Source organism: Oncorhynchus mykiss, chromosome 6 (assembly GCF_057628025.1).
Source record: "Oncorhynchus mykiss isolate SJ-2025 chromosome 6, ASM5762802v1, whole genome shotgun sequence".
NCBI classification, from domain to species: domain Eukaryota; kingdom Metazoa; phylum Chordata; class Actinopteri; order Salmoniformes; family Salmonidae; genus Oncorhynchus; species Oncorhynchus mykiss.
Window position 1 is genome coordinate 32,871,846 of NC_143027.1, and position 20,802 is coordinate 32,892,647.

At 41.0% G+C, this 20,802-nt stretch overlaps 1 protein-coding gene across 1 annotated transcript; it reads left to right on the forward strand.

The window, feature by feature from the left end:
* Positions 1 to 1,035: 1,035 nt before the first annotated feature.
* Positions 1,036 to 20,747, forward strand: LOC110525782 (mesoderm induction early response protein 3). The gene is made up of 13 exons (XM_021606207.3): positions 1,036 to 1,124; positions 2,666 to 2,690; positions 9,254 to 9,399; positions 9,676 to 9,810; positions 10,140 to 10,263; positions 11,617 to 11,690; positions 11,912 to 11,981; positions 12,116 to 12,264; positions 12,477 to 12,558; positions 12,647 to 12,741; positions 12,934 to 13,061; positions 16,460 to 16,614; positions 16,849 to 20,747. Exons 1-13 carry the CDS (start codon positions 1,116 to 1,118, stop codon positions 17,310 to 17,312), a joined length of 1,656 nt encoding a protein of 551 aa, XP_021461882.1. The 5' UTR covers positions 1,036 to 1,115; the 3' UTR covers positions 17,313 to 20,747.
* Positions 20,748 to 20,802: the final 55 nt, after the last annotated feature.

The window sequence follows — 20,802 nt, forward strand, 5'->3', positions numbered from 1 at the left end:
TAGTTCAGTTGTGCCCCCTACTGGTAATGCAATTTGGGTCTGCAAGGGGTAGGGGCTATATAAATGGCCTGTTGACTGATTTAACTGAATTTAGTTGTGTCTTCCTGAGCCCAGCTTCCCAGTAAATAAGTTCGTAATTATCTGTTCTGTAATCTAAACCCACGGCCACGCCACCCACCTGCTCACCGATAGGGCCACGCTGCTTCCTTTTGGGGTCATCTGCTTACAAAACACTGCAGTGTTTAGTCACTTTGACAAACCCCTTGGACCTCTGTCCTTATAAATGGGTCCTAATGATAAACAGTTGTGGGCTGTGATTACTCCATATCTAGAGAGTGTCTCCTAAACAACCTTTAAACAAACTAAAATCAAAGAGAAAAGGACAATTTTGGCCTTCAGTGTGCATGGAGGCCAACATCACTTGACACAGTTTATATAAGTGACACAGCTGTTATGATGTAAAAAGCCCACCTTCCCCAAACTGATGATGCATGTGGAATAACAAGTGGAGTCCGAGTGTTTTCCTCCGATAGGCTACTTACACACACACAAACACTATCTCTCTGGATGCAAAATATCAGGTGAGAGGGTGGTTTAAGGTCACTGATTTGCTTAGAAATACAGAAATATGCAAGGAAGAAAAGGAAATGGGTGAGAATTTTTCACTCCATTTATAGTTCAGTTGTGCCCCCTACTGGTAATGCAATTTGGGTCTGCAAGGGGTAGTTGGGCTATATAAATGGCCTGTTGACTGATTTAAATTGTCTGATTTAGTTTTAGTAAATTGTTTGATTTTCCTTTATTCAAGGAAAATTAAATTCATCATGATTAGCTATTTATGTGTTTCGACACTATCTGCTTGGAAAGTGGTAAGTAAGGCTACTCTTAGGTCTCAAATGACACGCCTATAAATACAAACCGATTTAACGTTTGCCAATCAATACATTTTTTTATCAAAGTCAATTTATACAGTAACATTCCTAGATTATGACAGGTAGCCTACCAGTATTTAGTTAGAAAGACGTCACTACTACTGTTACCTGGATCTCTGATTGGCTCAGAGAGTCGATCCGGGTACTCGGCTGGAAGGCTGGAAAGAGCCTATAGGTACCAATATGGCGGAGGTAAGAGGGAAAATAGGGGAGAAGCATCAGATTTTAAATCGATGTTTTTTTACATTTTTGTCGTTAACTTCCTTTTTAAGTGTTATCGATTTCATAGATTAATGTTTTTTTGTTCTATATGTGTGGTTTTGTGTAATGATTGCCGCAATTGCCTCTAAAATATGTTTAAATGTATATACCGATCTTTCACGACAAGGCCTGTGCGCGTTCTCAGCTGCTTTGCTAACATCGACTGGGTAGCTTGAGACGCCAATTTGGTGGAGGAAGAAAATAAGACATTATTTGCAAGTAATTGCGATGGTATTTTTTGGTTCTTGTGTACACAAAATAATGTAAAAAATCTTTAATGACCGGGGAATTGTTCCCAGTTTTAGAAATACCGTGTAGCTAAACAAAACGATTTTTTTTCTCTAGCCTAGGTTTTCCTGTGTAACGTTAGTTAATAAGATTACCTTTCTCGACCATTTCCGAACACCGACAGTTTGTGGGAAAACTGTCTATTGTTGTTATTTTGCGTCCCACATCCAAATGTTATCCTATTGCTAGCATATTTACTAATAATACGATAACATTACATCAAACCGCTTATCTATACGGTTGGTAACTCGCTGAGGAACACTCAACTCCGTTCTCTTATATCGAGGCGGAGTTGAGTTTTGATAACTGGTCGCGGGATTTGTTAGCAACAACCTTGAGTCACCATCAGTCGATTCTTGTCAAAATGTAAATTCTGAAACCGCTTACTTGTACCAATGTTTGTCCTGTACAACTGCGGTCCTTTCGCAGGGTGCTGAAATTAATGCTTTTAATAAAACTTTTAGCAAATACAACCACCGACTGTTATCTAATTTGTGTTGCTCGGTTGCAAACTGGTCTCAGAGCGTATCATATTATTCTGTACGTAAATTCGAGACACTCCATTTAGTATGATATGTTACGTTTGGTCTGGTTCCATAAAACAGACGGTTACTTAAGGCAAAAACGAAAGGATGGGTGGGTGAATAGGTTGCGAGTTCGAATCTAATCACGGAGAACTTTATAATTTTAGATCGTTAGCAACTTTTCCTCTACTTTGAGCTAACCCTTCACCTAACCTTAACCCTTTTTAGCTAAACCCAACCCTTAACCCGAACCAAAAATGTAATCTTCAATGCGGTAGGGACATCCCAAGGGTCCCGGATAGCATGTAGCCAATTGAATCTCATCTTACGAAGCTAGTATGTACAAGGAAAAGTTGGTTGTAATTTAAATTTTTACAAGAATCGACTGATGTTTTCAACAGTGTAACAGAGCAGCATTCACATTAGCCTGGGCAGCTGCTAGTGGGGTTTATGGATGTCTATTATGGGCTTGATGTGAATGAAGAATGTTTTATGTATGAACTGGTCACTGGGGGACTCGAGTGCATTACTGGTTGTACACTAAGACTAATGGTGGAGATCCATAAAGCCCACTAGCGACAGCTCAGGCTACATTCATGTATAGTATTTAATCTTCAATGTTGCTTCATTTGTGCTCTTATTTTTTGTTCTTCTAAACAGGCTTCCTTCGGGAGTTCGAGCCCAGGTAATGTAGAAATTATATATATATATTTTTTAAACACAATCCTTAATTCAAACAATAACATAGCGTCACTCCGGCTGTTTTTATAAAACATCGGAGGGATAGGCCTGGATAAATGTGTAACCACTCTCAAATTCATAGACAGGGGTATGGATTCAAGGACTGACCATCCATGATATAAAAATTATAGTTTTAATCATGTTTTGAAGCAATAGTGTTTGTTTACATTTGTTGTTTACAAATATTGGAGTAAAACAAGCATACATACATACATACATGCATGCATGCATACATACATAGAGTACCAGTCAAAAGTTTGGACACACCTACTAATTCCAGGCTTTTTCTTTATTTTTACTATTTTCTATATTGTAGAATAATAGTGAAAACATCCAACTATGAAATTACAAATATGGAATCCGGTAGTAACCAAAACATTGTTAAATAAATATACTTTATATTTGAGATTCTTCAAAGTAGCCACCCTTTGCTTTGATGACAGCTTAGTCACACTCTTGGCATTCTCTCAACCAGCTTCATGAGGTAGTCACCTAGAATGCAGTTCAATTAACAGCTGTGTCTCCTCACAGCTGCTCATGTCCCTTAATATTGATGATGTGGTTCTTACTGACAAGAAGCACATGGCTGAGCTCTTTAACCACCACTTCATTAAGTCAGGATTCCTATTTGACTCTAACATGCCTCCTTGCCCGTCCAACATTTCCTCATCTCCCATCCCTTCTAATGCAACTATCCCCGATGCTTCTTCCTCTTTTTCCCTTGCCCCGCTACAAAGTTTCTCCCTGCAGGCAGTCACTGAGTCCGAAGTGTTAAAGGAGCTCCTTAAACTTGACCACCAAAAAACATCTGGGTTAGGTTTCGACCCTTTCTTCTTTATGGTTCCTTCCCCTATCATCACAAAACCTTTTTAACCTGTCTAGGACTGGCTCCGTAACAGCCAGTGAAAGTGCAGGGCGCCAAATTCAAAACAACAAATATCTCATAATTAAAATTCCTCAAGCATACAAGTATTTTACACCATTTTAAAGATAAAATTGTCATTAATCCAGCCACAGTGTCTGATTTCAAAAAGGATTTACAGCGAAAGCACCACAAATGATTGTTAGGTCACCACCAAGCCACAGAAAAACACAGCCATTTTTTCCAGCCAAAGAGAGGAGTCACAAAAAGCAGAAATAGAGAGATTATTAATCACTAACCTTTGATGATCTTCATCAGATGACACTCATAGGACTTCATGTTACACAATACATGTATGTTTTGTTTGATAAAGTTCATAGTTATATAAAAAAAATCGGAGTTTACATTGGCGCGTTACGTTCAGTAGTTCTAAAACATGCGGTGATATTGCAGAGAGCCACATCAATTTACAGAAATACTCATAATAAACATTGATAAAGATACGACTATTATACATGGAATTTAGATAAACTTCTCCTTAACCTCTTTATGATAGGGGACGGTTGCGTCCCACTTGGGCAAAAAACATGGAAAATGCAGCGCGGCAAATTCAAAAAAATTATATAAAAATCTAACTTTCATTAAATCACACATGTAAGATACTCAATTAAAGCTACACTCGTTGTGAATCCAGCCAACATGTCAGATTTTAAAAAGGCTTTTCGGCAAAAGCATAAGAAGCTATTATCTGATGATAGCACAATAGTAAACAAAGAGTGTAGCATATTTCAACCCTGCAGGCGCTACACAAAACGCAGAAATAAAATATAAAACATGCGTTACCTTTGACAAGCTTCTTTTGTTGGCACTCCAATATGTCCCATAAACATCACAATTGGTCCTTTTGTTTGATTAATTCCGTCCATATATATCCAGATGTCCACTTATTTGACACGTTTGATCCAGAAAAAAACAGCTTCCAAAAAAACGCAACGTCACTACAAAATATTTCAAAAGTTGCCTATAAACTTTGCCAAAATATTTCAAACTACTTTTGTAATACAACTTTAGGTATTTTTAAACGTTAATAATCGATCAAATTGTAGACGGGTCTATCTGTGTTCAATACAGGAAGACAGCAAACCATGCTACTTTTCATGTCTTGCGCACTCTCAACAGTGTTACCCAGTTCCTAGATGGCCTACTTCTTCATTGCAGAAATGAATAACCTCAACCAAATTCCAAAGACTGGTGACATCCAGTGGAAGCGGTAGGAACTGAAAATAGGTTCCTAAGAAATATAATTTGCCAATGAGAAATCGGTGAACAGACAGAGACCAAAAAAAATAATCTGAACGGTTAGTCCTCTGGGTTTTCCCTGCTACATAAGTTTTGTTATACTCACAGATATGATTCAAACAGTTTTAGAAACTTCAGAGTGTTTTCTATCCAAATCTACTAATAATATGCATATCTTATATTCCTGGCATGAGTAGCAGAAAGTTGAAATTGGACACGCTATTTATCCAAAAGTGAAAATGCTGCCCCCTATACCTTAAAACCTGTTGAGGATAGGGAGACGCTAGCGTCTCAACTGGCCAATTGCCAGGGGAAATGCAGAGCGCCAGATTCAAATAAAATGCTATAAAATTCAAACTTTCGTTAAATCACACATATAAGATACTCGATTAAAGCTACACTCATTGTGAATCCAGCCAACATGTCAGATTTTAAAAATGCTTTTCGGCGAATGCATAAGAAGCTATTATCTGATAGCATGCACCCATCTGCACCAGTAGTAAACAAAAGAGTATGTATTACCTTTGACGAGCTTCTTTTGTTGGCACTCCAATATGTCCCATAAACATCACAATTGGTTATTTTGTTCGATTAATTCCGTCCATATCGAAAATGTCCATTTATAAAGTGTGTTTGATCCAGAAAAAAACAGCTTACCAAAAAACAACTTCACTACAAAATATTTCAAAAGCTGCCTATAAACTTTGCCAAAATATTTCAAACTACTTTTGTAATACAACGTTCGGTATTTTTAAACGTTAATAATCGATCAAATTGTAGACGGGGCAATCTGTATTCAATACAGGAACGAAACCAAAACAGCACTGCTGTTCACGTCTTGCGCAACTCACAAATGTGTCCCCAGTTCCGAGTTGGCCTACTTATTCAATGCACAAAGGATTAACCTCAACCATATTCTGAAGACTGGCGACATCGTGTGGAAGTGGTAGGAACTGAAAATGGATTGCTATTAAATATCCAATGGCAACGACAATATTGTCAACAGAGAGGGGGGAGAAAAAAATAAAAAATCTGAACAGTTAGTCCTCGGGGTTTTGCCTGCTACATAAGTTCTGTTATACTCACAGAAATGATTCAAACAGTTTTATAAACTTCAGAGTGTTTTCTATCCAATACTAATAATAATAATATGCATATATTAGCATCTGGGACAGAGTAGGAGGCAGTTCACTCTGGGCACGCTATTCATCCAAAAGTGAAAATGCTGCCCCCTATCCCAAAAAGGTTAACCTGTCTCTCCTTTCTGTGGAGGTTCCCATTGCTTGGAAGGCAGCCACAGTTCGTCCTTTATTTAAAGGGGGAGATCAAGCTGATCCTAACTGTTATAGGCCTATTTCTATTTTGCCCTGTTTATCAAAAGTGTTGGAAAAACTTGTCAATGATCAACTGACTGGCTTTCTTGATGTCTATAGTATTCTCTCGGGTATGTAATCTGGATTCCGCTCAGGTTATGGATGTGTCACTGCAACCTTAAAGGTCCTCAATGATGTCACCATTGCCCTTGATTCTAAGCAATATTGTGCTGCTATTTTTATTGACTTGGCCAAAGCTTTTGATACGGTAGACCATTCCATTCTTGTGCGCCGGCTAAGGAGTATTGGGGTCTTTGGCCTGGTTTGCTAACTACCTCTCTCAAAGAGTGCAGTGTATGAAGTCAGAAAATCTGCTGTCTCAGCCACTGCCTGTCACCAAGGGAGTACCCCAAGGCTCAATCCTAGGCCCCACGCTCTTCTTAATTTGCATCAACAACATAGCTCAGGCAGTAGGAAGCTCTCTTCTCCATTTATATGCAGATGATAGTCTTATACTCAGCTGTTCCCTCCCCGGATTTTGTCTTAAATGCTCTACAACAAAGCTTTCTTTGTGTCAACAAGCTTTCTCTACCCTTAACCTTGTTCTGAACACCTCCAAAAAGGGTTATGTGGTTTGGTAAGAAGAATGCCCCTTTCCCCACAGGCGTGATGACTACCTCTGAGGGTTTAGAGCTTGAGGTAGTCACCTCATACAAGTACTTGGGAGTATGGCTAGATGGTACACTGTCCTTCTCTCAGCACATATCAAAGCTGCAGGCTAAAGTTAAATCTAGATTTGGTTTCCTCTATTGTAATCGCTCCTCTTTAACCCCAGCTGCCAAACTAGCCCTAATTCAGATGACCATCCTTCCCATGCTAGATTAGAGACATAATTTATAGATCGGCAGGTAAGGGTGCTCTCGAGCGTCTAGATGTTCTTTACCATTCGGCCATCAGATTTGCCACCAATACTCCTTATAGGACACTGTACTCTATACTCTGTAAATTGGTCATCTGAGGAACCTGTCGCAAGACCCACTGGTTGATGCTTCATTATAACTCCCTCTTAGGCCTCACTCCCCCTTATCTGAGATATCTCCTGCAGCCCTCATTCTCCACATACAACACCCGTTCTGCCAGTCACATTCTGTTAAAGGTCCCCAAAGCACACACATCCCTGGGTCGCTCTTCTTTTCAGTTCACTGCAGCTAGCGACTGGAACTAGCTGCAACAAACCAGCACTCAAACGGGACAGTTGTATCTTAATCTCTTCATTCAACGACTCAATCATGGACAATCTTACTGACAGTTGTGGCTGCTTTGTATGGTGTATTGATGTCTCTATCTTCTTGACCTTTGTGCTGTTGACTTTGCCCAATAATGTTTGTACCATGTTTTTGTGCTGCTACCATGTTGTGTTGCTGTCTTGTTATGTTGTTGTCTTAGGTCTCTCTTTATGTAGTGTTGTCTCGTTGTGATGTGTGTTTTGTCCTATATTTATATTGTATTTATTTTTTTAATCCCAGGCCCCCGTCCCCGCAGGAGGCCTTTTGCCTTTTGGTAGACCGTCATTGTAAATACGAATTTGTTCTTAACTGACTTGCCTAGTTAAATAAAGATAATACACATAATTTGTGGAATTTCTTTCCTTCTTAATGCTTTTGAGCTAATCAGTTGTGTTGTGACAAGATAAAGGCGGTGTACAGAAGATAGGGCTATCTTCCAAATAGGGCTAAGTCCATATTATGGCAAGAACAGCTCAAATAAGCAAAGAGAAACAACAGTGCATCATTACTTGAAGACATGAAGGTCAGTCAATCTGGAAAATGCCAAGAACATCAAGCGCCATGATGGAATTGGCTCTCATGAGGACCGCCAAAGGAAAGGAAGGCCCAGAGTTACCTCTGCTGCAGAGGATAAGTTCATTAGTGTTACCAGCCTCAGAAATTCCAGCCCAAATAAATGCTTCACAGATTTCAAGTAACAGACGTATCTCAACATCAACGGTTCAGAGGAGACTGTGAATCAAGCCTTCATGGTCGAATTGCTGCAAAGAAACCACTACTAAAGGACACCAATAAGAAGAAGAGACTTGCTTGGGCCAAGAAACACAAGCAATGGGCGTTAGACCGGTGGAAATCTGTCATTTGGTCTGATGAGTACAAATTTTAGATTTTTGGTTACAACCGTTGTCTTTGTGAGACATGGAGTAGGTGAACAGATGACCTCCATGAAGCATGGAGGAGGTGTGGGGGTGCTTTGCTGGTGACACTGTCGGCGATATATTTAGAATTCAAGGCACACTTAACCAGCATGGCTACCACAGCATTCTGCAGCAATGCGCCATCACGTCTGACTTGCGCTTAGTGGGACTATCATTTGTTTTTCGACAGGACAATGACCCAACACACCTCCAGGCTGTGTAAGGGCTATTTGACCAAGAAGGAGAGTGATGGAGTGCTGCATCAGATGATGAGTTGGACCGCAGAGGGAAGAAAAAGCAGCCAAGTGCTTAGCATATATGGGAACTCCTTCAAGACGGTTGGAAAAGCATTCCTCATGAAGCTGTTTGAGAGAATGCCAAAGTGTGCAAAGCTGTCAAGGCAAATGTTGGCTACTTTGAAGAATCTAAAATATGTTTTGTTTAACACTTTTCTGGTTACTACATCATTCCATATGTTATGTCATAGTTTTTATGTCTTCACTATTATTATACAATGTAGAAAATAGTAAAAAAATAACTTTTGACTGGTACTGTATATTGATATCGCAACTAAGGATTCCAGTTTTAATGGAATACTTAAGTTATGAATATGACATGTCCATTTTCTATTCAGGTGATGTTTATTATGATACCATGAAGCTAAATCTGTTAATTAAGAAATATTGAATAAATAATTCCATGAAAATTATGCTTTGGGTGCGACAATGGCATTGGCAGTGCCAGTTTTGCAGAGTGTATCTAATTGATTTGCCATTTGTCCTCAATGGTGCCATTCAACTGTGATCTAAAATAGTTTTCCCACTCCACAGTTGGCTCTTTATCGTCTGAAGATCATGACTTCGATCCGACAGCAGAGATGCTAGTCCACGAATATGACGACGAGAGGACCTTGGAGGAGGAAGAGTCATTGGAGGGCGAGAGAAACTTTAACTCAGAGATAGCCGATCTGGAGAAGGTTGGTTGGCTAATAACAGGAAATAATTCCCCGTTTCCTTTCTTTTGGACAGGAAATGTAGTTGTTGCTTTTATCGGAATGTTTTTCATTCTGTCAATGCTTGAATGACCACTTCCTTCCCTACTATAATTAATCAAACGTTATAGGCTAGGGGGGTGGGAGAATATTGTATCACATGGAACTTCTTGTCAAACCATTGTTCATATAGCAGACATGTATTATCATAATTTGGATTGTAGAGACGTGATCTAAAGTGATTTCTCTTTGTTGTAACAGGAGGGGAACATGCCGTTGGAGGAACTGCTGGCCATCTACCGCTATGAGGCGTCAGTCAGTACGGCTGCAGGCTCCAGCATGGACAGCTTTTCTGGGGAGCTGACGGATGAGCTGCCAGATATGACTTTGGACAAGGTGAACAAAATTCATTCCAATATTTTCTGATTTGGTAAAGGGAACATTGTCACAGTGTACTGTAGAGCCAATTTGTAGATATTCAAAGATGTTTTCAGTCAAGTTCCCTTATGTATCTGTGATATAATCAGTAGGCATCTATCCCAACTATGATTACATTATAAGTGTCTGTTTTACTTCTGTATTACCTACAAAGTGTGTTTACGACAGATAGGGAACAAAACAACTTGTAGCTTTTAGGATCAATTGATCCTTGGTGGGCTCCCAGCCCTAAATAACAGTTACTGATGTAGCTAATGGTTACTAATGATAATTGGGTTCTTCCACAGGAGGAGATAGCTAAAGACCTGCTATCAGGGGACTATGAGGAGGAGACCCAGTCATCCGCTGATGACCTCACCCCTTCAGTCACCTCCCATGAGGCCACCGACTTCTTCCCCAGAACACTCAGATGTAAGGCAATTCAAACATTATTAGGACATCTCAGGGATAAATGATAAGACATTGTCAGAGCTCGAGCACAATTATAAAACACAATTGGTCAAATTCATATAATGTTTTATAGTGTGAATATTATGAGCCACTGCAATGTTTTGTTTGTTATTGTTTCCCAAGTTTAGCCTGCCGTATACCGTCATTGAAAACTCATAATAATGGCAAAAATACTGTCAAGTGCAGGTGTCATTATAAACAAAAGTACTTTAAAGATATACTTCTCCTTAATGCAACCACTGTGTCAGATTTCAGAAAAGCTTTACAGCGAAAGCACACCATGGAATAATCTGAGTACAGCGCTCAGAGACCAAAACAATCCATACAGATACCCGCCATGTTGTGGAGTCAACAGAAGTCAGAAATAGCATTATAAATATTCACTTACCTTTGACCTTCATCGGAATGCACTCCCAGGAATCCCAGTTCCACAATAAATGTTTGTTTTGTTCGATAAAGTCCATCATTTATGTCCAAATACCTCCTTTTTGTTCGTACATTTAGTTCACAAATTCACAAGGCGCAAGAACTAGGTCCAGACGAAAAGTCAAAAAAGTTATATTACAGTTCGTAGAAATATGTCAAACGATGTATATAATCAATCTTTAGGATGTTTTTATCATAAATCTTCAATAATGTTCCAACAGGACAATTCCTTTGTCTTTAGAAATGAAAGGGGACGCAGCTCGCTCTCACAGCTGCGCGCGAGACTTAGGTCATGGCATTCTGCCAGACCCCTGGTTCAAACAGCTCTTATTCGCTCCCCCTTCAAAGTAGAAGCCTGAAACAAGGTTCTAAAGACTGTTGACATCTGAAGCCTTAGGAAATGCAATCGGACCAAATTGGACACTTTATATTGGATAGGCAATGACTTGAAAACCTACAAACCTCCCGATTTCCCACTTCCTGGTTGGATTTTTTTCTCCGGTTTTTGCCTGCCATATGAGTTCTGTTATACTCACAGACGACATTCAAAAAGTAATCATCCAAATACTAATAATATGCATATCTTAGCTTCTGGGCCTGAGTAGCAGGCAGTTTTGCAGGCCGTAGCAGGCAGTTGACAGAGCCTGGGCGCGAACCCAACCTTTTGCCTAACTCTGGCCACCTTATTCTTCCAAGCTACTCAATACTGTCCCCCAGCCATAAGAAGTTAACTTATTTATCTTGTTAGCTTTGACAGCATTTATCCCCTCCTAAACATTCATTCCATATTTTAATGGCCTTGTCACATGATTAGTTGATAAGCACAGGGTCCCATTCGTATAACAAGCATTCTAATGGGGCGTGCCCGTTCTGTCTTTGTATTGTCAGCTAATACAATCTACGACGGTGATAAGGAGTCCGAGTGTGAGGAGGATGGCCCAAGCCTAGAGGACTCCAGAAAGGTAAGAAACTTGTCCTCCTTTTAAAAGTGACTTGATTGAAGAAGATACAGGATTAAGTTTCCCATAAGCACAGATTGGAGGTCAGTTCTTTTATTTTTCAATGGTTAAGGTTGTTTAGTAACGTTATTCGGTTAAATGATTCTAGACCTACATTTACTGATGGTAGAAACATGGGGCTGCATGTTCTGGGGGTAACTCTGTTTTGTATTTGCATTTCACAGGAAATAATGGTGGGGTCGCAGCACCAAGCAGAGGTCCCCACCCACCTCTGTCACTATGGCGACGATAAGGGTGAGTGCAGGCTTTCTCAAGAGGTTAACCCATAAACCCGTTGCACTTGACAGTCAGACATTTAGCAGTGTTTCCAAGTGTAACATTGCACAGAGTGTCTAACGTTGTGATTCTCATCTGCCATTTTCATGAAGTTTACGAAGATGATGACCAGTTGCTATGGAGCCCGGACGTGTTGTCAGAAAGCAAGGTCAGGGACTTCCTGTGTGAGGCGTCGTCACGGGCAACCGATGAGAGGACAGGAAGTGACATGGCAGGGGCTCATGTGAGCGACAATGAGCAGGTCAGTCATCGCTACACGTGATGGTCAATCTTCATCTAGCGGTCTGTCTTACTGGCATTGTGCAAGACTTCTTTAAGACTCGCTGGATGTCATAACATTAGACATTCTCCAGCTGCCATCTCAAAGTTATTGTCCGTCTGTCAAAGTTACATGATTGTCATGGTTGTTGTCAATGTAAGTCGTTGAGCTATTCCTCTGTCGTTTCCCTGTAGGCTCTGTATGAGCTTGTGAAATGTAACTACAATACCCCTGAAGCACTGGAGAGGTATTGCAGTAACGTGAACTCATCACAGGGTAAGTCACCATTTTGAATAATTAGTAGGCTCTTTCAAAAATGTCACTCTGTTGGGAGAGGGAAAATGACCCCTTGTGATTATTACAGAGGAATCCCCACCGTGGTCTGAAGATGAATGCAGAAACTTTGAACATGCACTACAGCTATACGATAAGAACTTTCACCTCATACAGAAGCACAAGGTGGGACTCTCTCTCTCTCTCTCTCTCTTACTGATTTTAGAAGGTGATGAAATGATTGTAATATCATGTTGATAGCTTCTGTAAGGATATGAACATGCATACTTTATTTACCCTTTCTTTAAAAAGCCTGTGGCACTAACTTCCTGTGTCGGAGAACTCTTCTTTTCATCATGTATTTCTTCCCTTCATCAGGTTAAGACACGGACGGTAGCTGAATGTGTGGCCTTTTACTACATGTGGAAGAAGTCGGAGCGCTTTGATTTCTTTGTCCAGCAGAATCGCTTTGGCAAGAAGAAGTATAGCAGCTATCCTGGTGTAACGTAAGTGATCCTTCAGTATGCTCAACAACCGTAGTAACTGAGGTCTGAATTCATTGCTGTTCAAAAGTTTGGGGTCACTTAGAAATGTCATTGTTTTCCATGAAAACATAAACTTAGAACAAAAAAACCTTACCCTTTTCAGGACCCTGTCGTTCAAAGATAATTTGTCAAATCCAAACAACTTCACAGATCTTCATTGTAAAGGGTTTAAACACTTTTTCCCATGCTTGTTCAATGAACCATAAACAATTAATGAACATGCACCTGTGGAACGGTCATTATGACACTCAGCTTATAGACGGTAGGCAATTAAGGTCACAGTTATGAAACCATAGGACACTAAAGAGGCCTTTCTACTGACTCTGAAAAACAACAAAAGAAAGATGCCCAGGTGCATGCCCTGTCCCACAGGATGCCCTGTCCCGCAGGTGTGATGTTTGGATGTACCAATCCTGTGCAGGTGTTGTTACACGTGGTCTGCTGCTGCGAGGACGATCAGCTGTCCGTCCTGTCTCCGTGTAGCGCTGTCTTAGGCATCTCACAGTACGGACATTGCAATTTATTGCCCTGTTCATCTGCGTGAATGTGCCTTAGGCATGCTGCAAGGACGCATGAGGACTGCAGATGTGGCCAGGGCAATAAATTGCAATGTCCGTACTGTGAGATGCCTAAGACAGCTCTACAGGGAGACAGGACGGACAGCTGATCGTCCTCGCAGTGGCAGACCACGTGTAACAACACCTGCACAGGATCGGTACATCCGAACATCACACCTGCGGGACAGGTACAGGATGGCAACAACAACTGCCCGAGTTACACCAGGAATGCGCAATCTCCTCCATCAGTGCTCAGACTGTCCGCAATAGGCAGAGAGAGGCTGGACTGAGGACTTGTAGGCCTGTTGTAAGGCAGGTCCACACCAGACATCATCGGCAACAACGTTGCCTATGGGCACAAACCCACCGTCGCTGGACCAGACAGGACTGTCAAAAAGTGCTCTTCACTGACGAGTCGCGGTTTTGTCTCACCAGGGGTAATGGTCGGATTTACGTTTATTGTCGAAGGAATGAGCGTTACACCGAGGCTTGTACTCTGGAGCGAAATCGATTTGGAGGTGGAGGGTCCGTCATGGTCTGGGGCGGTGTGTCACAGCATCATCGGACTGAGCTTGCTGTCATTGCAGGCAATCTCAATGCTGTGTGTTACAGGGAAGACATCCTTCCCCCACATGTGATACCCTTCCTGCAGGCTCATCCTGACATGACCCTCCAGCATGACAATGCCACCAGCCGTACTGCTTGTTTTGTGTGTGATTTCCTGCAAGACAGGATTGTCAGTGTTCTGCCATGGCCAGAGCCCAGATCTCAATCCTATTGAGAATGTCTGGGACCTGTTGGATCGAAGAGTGAGGGCTAGGGCCATTCCCCCCAGAAATGTCCGGGAACTTGCAGGTGCCTTGGTGGAAGAGTGGGGTAACATCTCACAGCATGAACTAGCAGATCTGGTTCAGTCCATGAGGAGGAGATGCACTGCAGTACTTAGTATCTGGTGTGGCCACCAGCTGCATCCCCCCCTTTGTTCAGGGACACATTATTCCATTTCTGTTGGTCACGTGTCTGTGGAACTTGTTTAGTTTATGTCTCAGTTGTTGAATTTTGTTATGTTCATACAAATATTTACACATCTTAAGGTTGCTGAAAAGAAATGCAGCTGGCAGTGAGAGGACGTTTACATGAAATGAGTTGCAAAATGAATAGGAAATATAGTCAAGTCAAGGTTAGAAATAATGTTTTGTTTTTTTATTGAAATAATAATTGTGTCCTTCAAACTTTGCTTTTGTCAAAGAATACTCAATTTGCAGCAATTACAGCCTTGCAGACCTTTGGCATTCTAGTTGTCAATTTGTTGAGGTAATCTGAAGAGATTTCACCCCGTGCTTCCTGAAACACCGCCCACAAGTTGGATTGGCTTGATGGGCACTTCTTACGTACCAAACGGTCAAGCTGCTCCCACAACAGCTTAATAGGGTTGAGATCCGGTGACTGCTGGCCACTCCATTATAGGCAGAATACTAGCTGACTGCTTCTTCCCTAAATAGTTCTTGCATAGTTTGGAGCTGTGCTTTGGGTCGTTGTCCTGTTGTAGGAGGAGATTGGCTCCAATTAAGCGCTGTCCACAGGGTATGGCGTTGTGAAATGGAGTGATAGCCTTCCTTCTTCAAGATCCCTTTTACCCTGTACAAATCTCCCACTTTACCACCACCAAAGCACCCCCAGACCATCACATTGCCTCCACCATTCTTGACAGATGGCGTTAAGCACTCCTAGCATCTTTGATTTTTTTGCTTTTCACTAATGTTCTTCTTTGTGATCCGAACACCTCAAACTTTGATTCGTCTGTCCATAACACTTTTTTCCAATCTTCCTTTGGCAAAAGAACACAGACACTGGACAATCTTTTATTTTTATTGGCCAGTCTGACATATGGCTTTTTCTTTGCAACTCTGCATATAGAAGGCCAGCATCCCGGAGTTGCCTCTTCACTGTTGAGGATGAGACTGGTGTTTTGCGGGTACTTTTTAATGACGCTGCCAGTTCAGGACTCAAACTAGACACTGTAATGTACTTGTCCTATTGCTCAGTTGTGAACTGGGGCCTCCCACTCTTTCTATTCTGGTTAGAGCCAGTTTGCACTGTTCTGTGAAGGGAGTAGTACACAGCGTTTTACGAGATCTTCAGTTCCTTGGCAATTTCTCGCAATGGAATAGCCTTTATTTCTCAGAACAAGAATAGACTGATGCGTTTCAGAAGAAAGTTCTTTGTTTTTGGCCATTTTGAGCCTGTAATTGAACCCACAAATACTGATGCTCCAGATACTCAACTAGTCTAAAGAAGGCCCGTTTTATTGCTTCTTTAATCAGAACAACAGTTTTCAGTTGTGCTAACATAATTGCAAAGGGTTTTCTAATGATCAATTAACCTTTTAAAATGATAAACTTGGATTATCTAACACACCGTGCCATTGGAACACAAGAGTGATGGTTGCTGATAATGGGCCTCTGTATGCCTATGTAGATTTTCCATAAAAAATCTTCCGTTTCCAGCTACAATAGTCATTTACAACATTAACAATGTCTACACTCTATTTCTGATCATTTTGATGTTATTTTAATGGACAAAAAAATGTGCTATTCTTTAAAAAACAAGGACATTCCTAAGTGACCCCAAACTTTTGAACGGTAGTGTATGTCGACGGAGTTCTCTCTGAATATGATGATGGCCTGTGAATGCAAATTTTATTTGAATGTACTTGCAACTACACAAAAGGGGTGGACATTGCTAAAGGTTATTATGGGAGTCTGTGTGTGTTAACATCTTGTGTGTTCCCCCTGCCTGCAGGGACCTGATGGACCGGCTGGTGGACGAGGCGGAGGGCCTGGCAGTAGACAGCTCCTCCTCTGTGTGCTCAGGCGGAGGAGGAGGGGTGAGGATGGAGCCCACCACAGAGCAGCAGCTCAGCCTGCTCAACTCCATCACTGCCAGCGACCTCACAGGTTAGTCAACAGGGTCTCAGACTCTCAACATGGTATGTAGCACAAACGGACCCACTCCTTCCTTGATAGGCTTGTGAAAAATAGTTACTCTAACTTCAGATATGGCGTTCGGTATTACATTACACAGATTATACACAACAATACAACTTTATACATTCAACACAAGTCCTAAAAACAATACATATGAAATCCACAGATAACCAAGTAGTTTATTTATGTTTCCCCATCCCTCAGCCCTGAGTAACAGCGTGGCCACAGTGTGCAGCCCAGCGGAGGTGAGCTGCCTGGACTCGTACGGTTTCCCCCCTCTGGAGAGCCTCCACCGGGGGTCCCTGGCACAGGAAGAGCCCCTGGGCTTTCCCTCCAACGGAGGAGATCCCGACTGTCTCAACATGCTGGACGCTGGCTTCTACCACTCAGACCTGGGCCAGCGGGGAGGGGTGTACGGGGGCAAGGACTGCGAGCGGCCTTCTAAGAGGCTCAAGTTGGCGCTGCCCGACTCTTTCATCAACGACGTTTCTGTGGGTAACCTCGGAGTGGATTTTGAGGGGCGGCGGAACACGGCACACCACCGCATCACCGGCGCCAAGATGGCGGTGTCCGTCACGGACTTTGGGGGCTTGGCGGGCAGTGGGGAGCCCAATGGGTTTATGGGAGCACATGCACGACGTCACAGCACAGCGCTCCAGTCAGAGTGACCGCCCCCAGAATCCCTCTTTTAAATCCACCATCCCATGTGTACATAAGACTCACTCACTGGAGATTTTTGTTTAATAATTATATATACACATCTATTTCGTTTTTGATTTTATTTGTGAAATATGACATCAGTGATGTCTTTATCGTATAGAACAAAAAATCTTGATTTCTCAAGAGTTTATATAGCCATTTATTTTCCGCGGCCCTGAGATGTCAGTGTCCATGTAGTGTGGGGCCCAGCCCAGCCTGTCCCGGAGGCTGCGGATAGACAGTTGTGTTTTGTTCCTCATCCCTCACACACACATCTACAGACGACTTCTTCAAAGCTACGTAATCCTGCCACTCATATACAGTTGCCAAACCAGCTTTGTTCTGGTTTACTAAGTTTGTTCATTATTAAAGTGGTATTTTTGATTAACAATCAGTGTTTACAGGTACTTGCAGAAACCAAGCTTGGTCAAATGTGTTTTGTCCGAGAGGAGCCTGGGTTTTGTACTTAATGCAACAACACTCGTTGGTGTTGAGGCGGTGTAGATTTTAACTAGGAGCATATCAGTTGCTAGGATGTTTTTCTCTCCCTCTCGCCTTTGTTTTTGTTCCTGTGGAAGCTTCTTTTGTACTCGGCTTGCTTTTTTCAGACTTTTACCAGTCTGAAGTGGCCAAACCAGAGGAGAATGTTCTAGAATTTTAACAAAATATTATATGATGATTTTCCTCAGTGTTCAGCTGTGACAGAGCTTGCCAAAACATTTTAAACATTTTTTAAATCCGCCAATTTTATTAGCGGAGTCAAGTGATCAATGTAAAGACTAAAAGGCTGGGTCTGACACCCAACTAATCTGGGCAGTTTTATCTGTCCATCATATTATCTGAAACATGCCCTTATAAATCTGGCTCTTATTGCCCCAGAAATTAGCCAATATCATGACCAATATTTTACATTATGACAGAACAGTTTTTGGATTGGCATTATAGCGTTGCACTGAGATGTCATGTGTTCAGCTCCAGTAATGTATATAGTTTCTGCCCTATACTCTTAGCACAACATGTATTTCTTCACAAATCTATTTGGCCCCAGTTGAGTGCTAATTGTGCTGTTTGCATGTTCATCGTGGAGCTTGATCAATCTGCAAAAGTTAGGGTTTATTTTTTTCCCTCTACTGTATTGTTCTTTATTGAAACTACTTAAGGCCTGCATAAGCTTGTTAGCAGTATTATTTCTTTATTTAAAGCCACTTTTTTTTCCTTTTCTGCAACTTCCACTGTACTGACTGGAGGATGCCTTGTATTATCCGGTCCATAATTTAATGTCCAGTTGCAGTCTAACAGAGATTCAACTTCTATTTCTCTAGACTGAACTAATTGTGAATTGTGGGGGGAGGGGGGGGGGGTCATCATTGTCTTTTTAATGTATGCAGTAGTGATTGCTTAATTTACCTATGCATTATGAGTTTGATAATTAGTTGGTTTCAGGGGTGTGTATATATACTGAACAAAAATATAAATGCAACAATTTCAACGATTTTACAGAGTTACAGTTTACAGAAGGAAATCAGTCAATTGAAATAAATGAATTAGGCCCTGATCTATGTATTTCACATGACTGGGCAAGGGCTCACCCACTGGGTGCCAGGCCAATCAGAATTTGTTTTTCCTCACAAAAGGTCTTCATTCCTGCAGTCAGCATGCCAATTGCACACTCCCTCAACTTGAGACATCTGTGGTGTTATGTGTCAAAACTGCACATTTTAGAGGGGCCATTTATCTATGTCTAGAGTACAAGGTGCACCTATGTATTGACCGTGCTGTTTAATCAGCTTCTTGATATGCCACACCTGTCATGTGGATGGATTATCTTGGCAAAGGAGAAATGCTCACTAACAGGGATGTAAACAAATTAGTGCACAAAAATGTAGAGAAATAAGCATTTTGTGCATATGGAACATTTCTGGGATCTATTATTTCAGCCCATGAAACCAACACTTTACATGTTGCATTTATAGTTTTGTTCAGTATAATTCTGAATCACTCACAAAAGTCCATAGATTTCCTACATAAACATTTACCATACAATAATTCACTATCCTGAGTATGTACAGATGTTTTTTTTTGCATTGGTTTTACCTAGCTAGGCGTTATCTAGTCACTGTTTCTATGGCAGACATTGGAGTCAGCTGTTTGTTCACCTTGCATTATTTCCCCAAATGTGGACAGTTTCATGTAAATAATTAACTAATAGCCTTAAATGTCTTCATTGACCTCTTTAAACTTGTGAATCTGTGTTGATCTAAATACTTAAAATTAGATTCCTTGTCAAAAGGCAATAATGTGTCTATGTACTGACATTACATGTTTTTACATTTTACTGATTGGCTTTTGGTGTTTGGATATTTGGGGGGGTGGGGGTTCCCTTGGCAGTGGGAGACAGCAAAACAATGCATGCTAGCTGTGTGACAGTTCTCAAATGTACAACTTAAAAAGGCTTTACCTAAGACGTATTAATATATTATTCAATGTTGCATTTTGAAGTTGCAATCATAATGTACAAATCCCATTTTGTTACTCTTCATTTATTTCCTTTACACATTTCTGTCTTTGTCTTGGTGAAAGGGATGGCTTCTGTAGTCAGTATGTTGAAAGATGGGTCTGGTTCAGAATCAAGCCCTCGTCCCTTAGGTACTTTCATAGATCTGGGCCCGTATCCACAAAGGCCAAACTGATCCTAGATCAGCACTCCTACTCTGAGACGCTTTGTGGATACGGCCCCTGGTATGGTTGGATAGATGGAACCAAAATGGCAGATGAACTACTACCATATTGCTTATACCTATCCAATGCTTTCAGATAGATCAAGTGCCTAGGGGTATGTACCAGACCATTGTTACTCGCCATCATCAAAAGTGCAGATGTCGTGGGTGTCTCCAGGCTCTCTCTAGCTTTAGCAGTGCAGTGATATTTATTTCACCCTATGGTTTGGTATAAAGACTCAGAAATACTGTCTGAATGTAAAGGCCATTGACTAGTAGATTAATATTTTGATTTTACAACTCTGTCCTGAAATCTCATAATGTGATATTTTTTTGGAAATCTCTGGAGAGACTTGTGTGTAAGAAAGCACTAATTTCTTTTTATATTTTGTATTGTGTTTTGAAGTTTAATAGTATAAAAAGATATAGCAGTTGTGGTTGTTTAAAAAAAATAATATCTAGTTCTTTGAAGTAAAGAAAACACCTTTTGTGAATAAAACAAATGTATATCCAGAAATATAGACAATCAACATATTTACTATCGAATGTTCAAGAGAAACTCGCTTTTGTTTAAGAATTGTACATAGACACGGAATTGTTTTTTTTCTTTGGGTTTTGTTAAACATTTTGTATTTTCTGTTCTTTAATACCTGATGTACATATCCAGAAATAAAGCTCTGGAAAAGGTCTCAAGATTTCTGCTTTACTCAGTTTTATGTGCATTGAATTTCTGCTTTTTGTG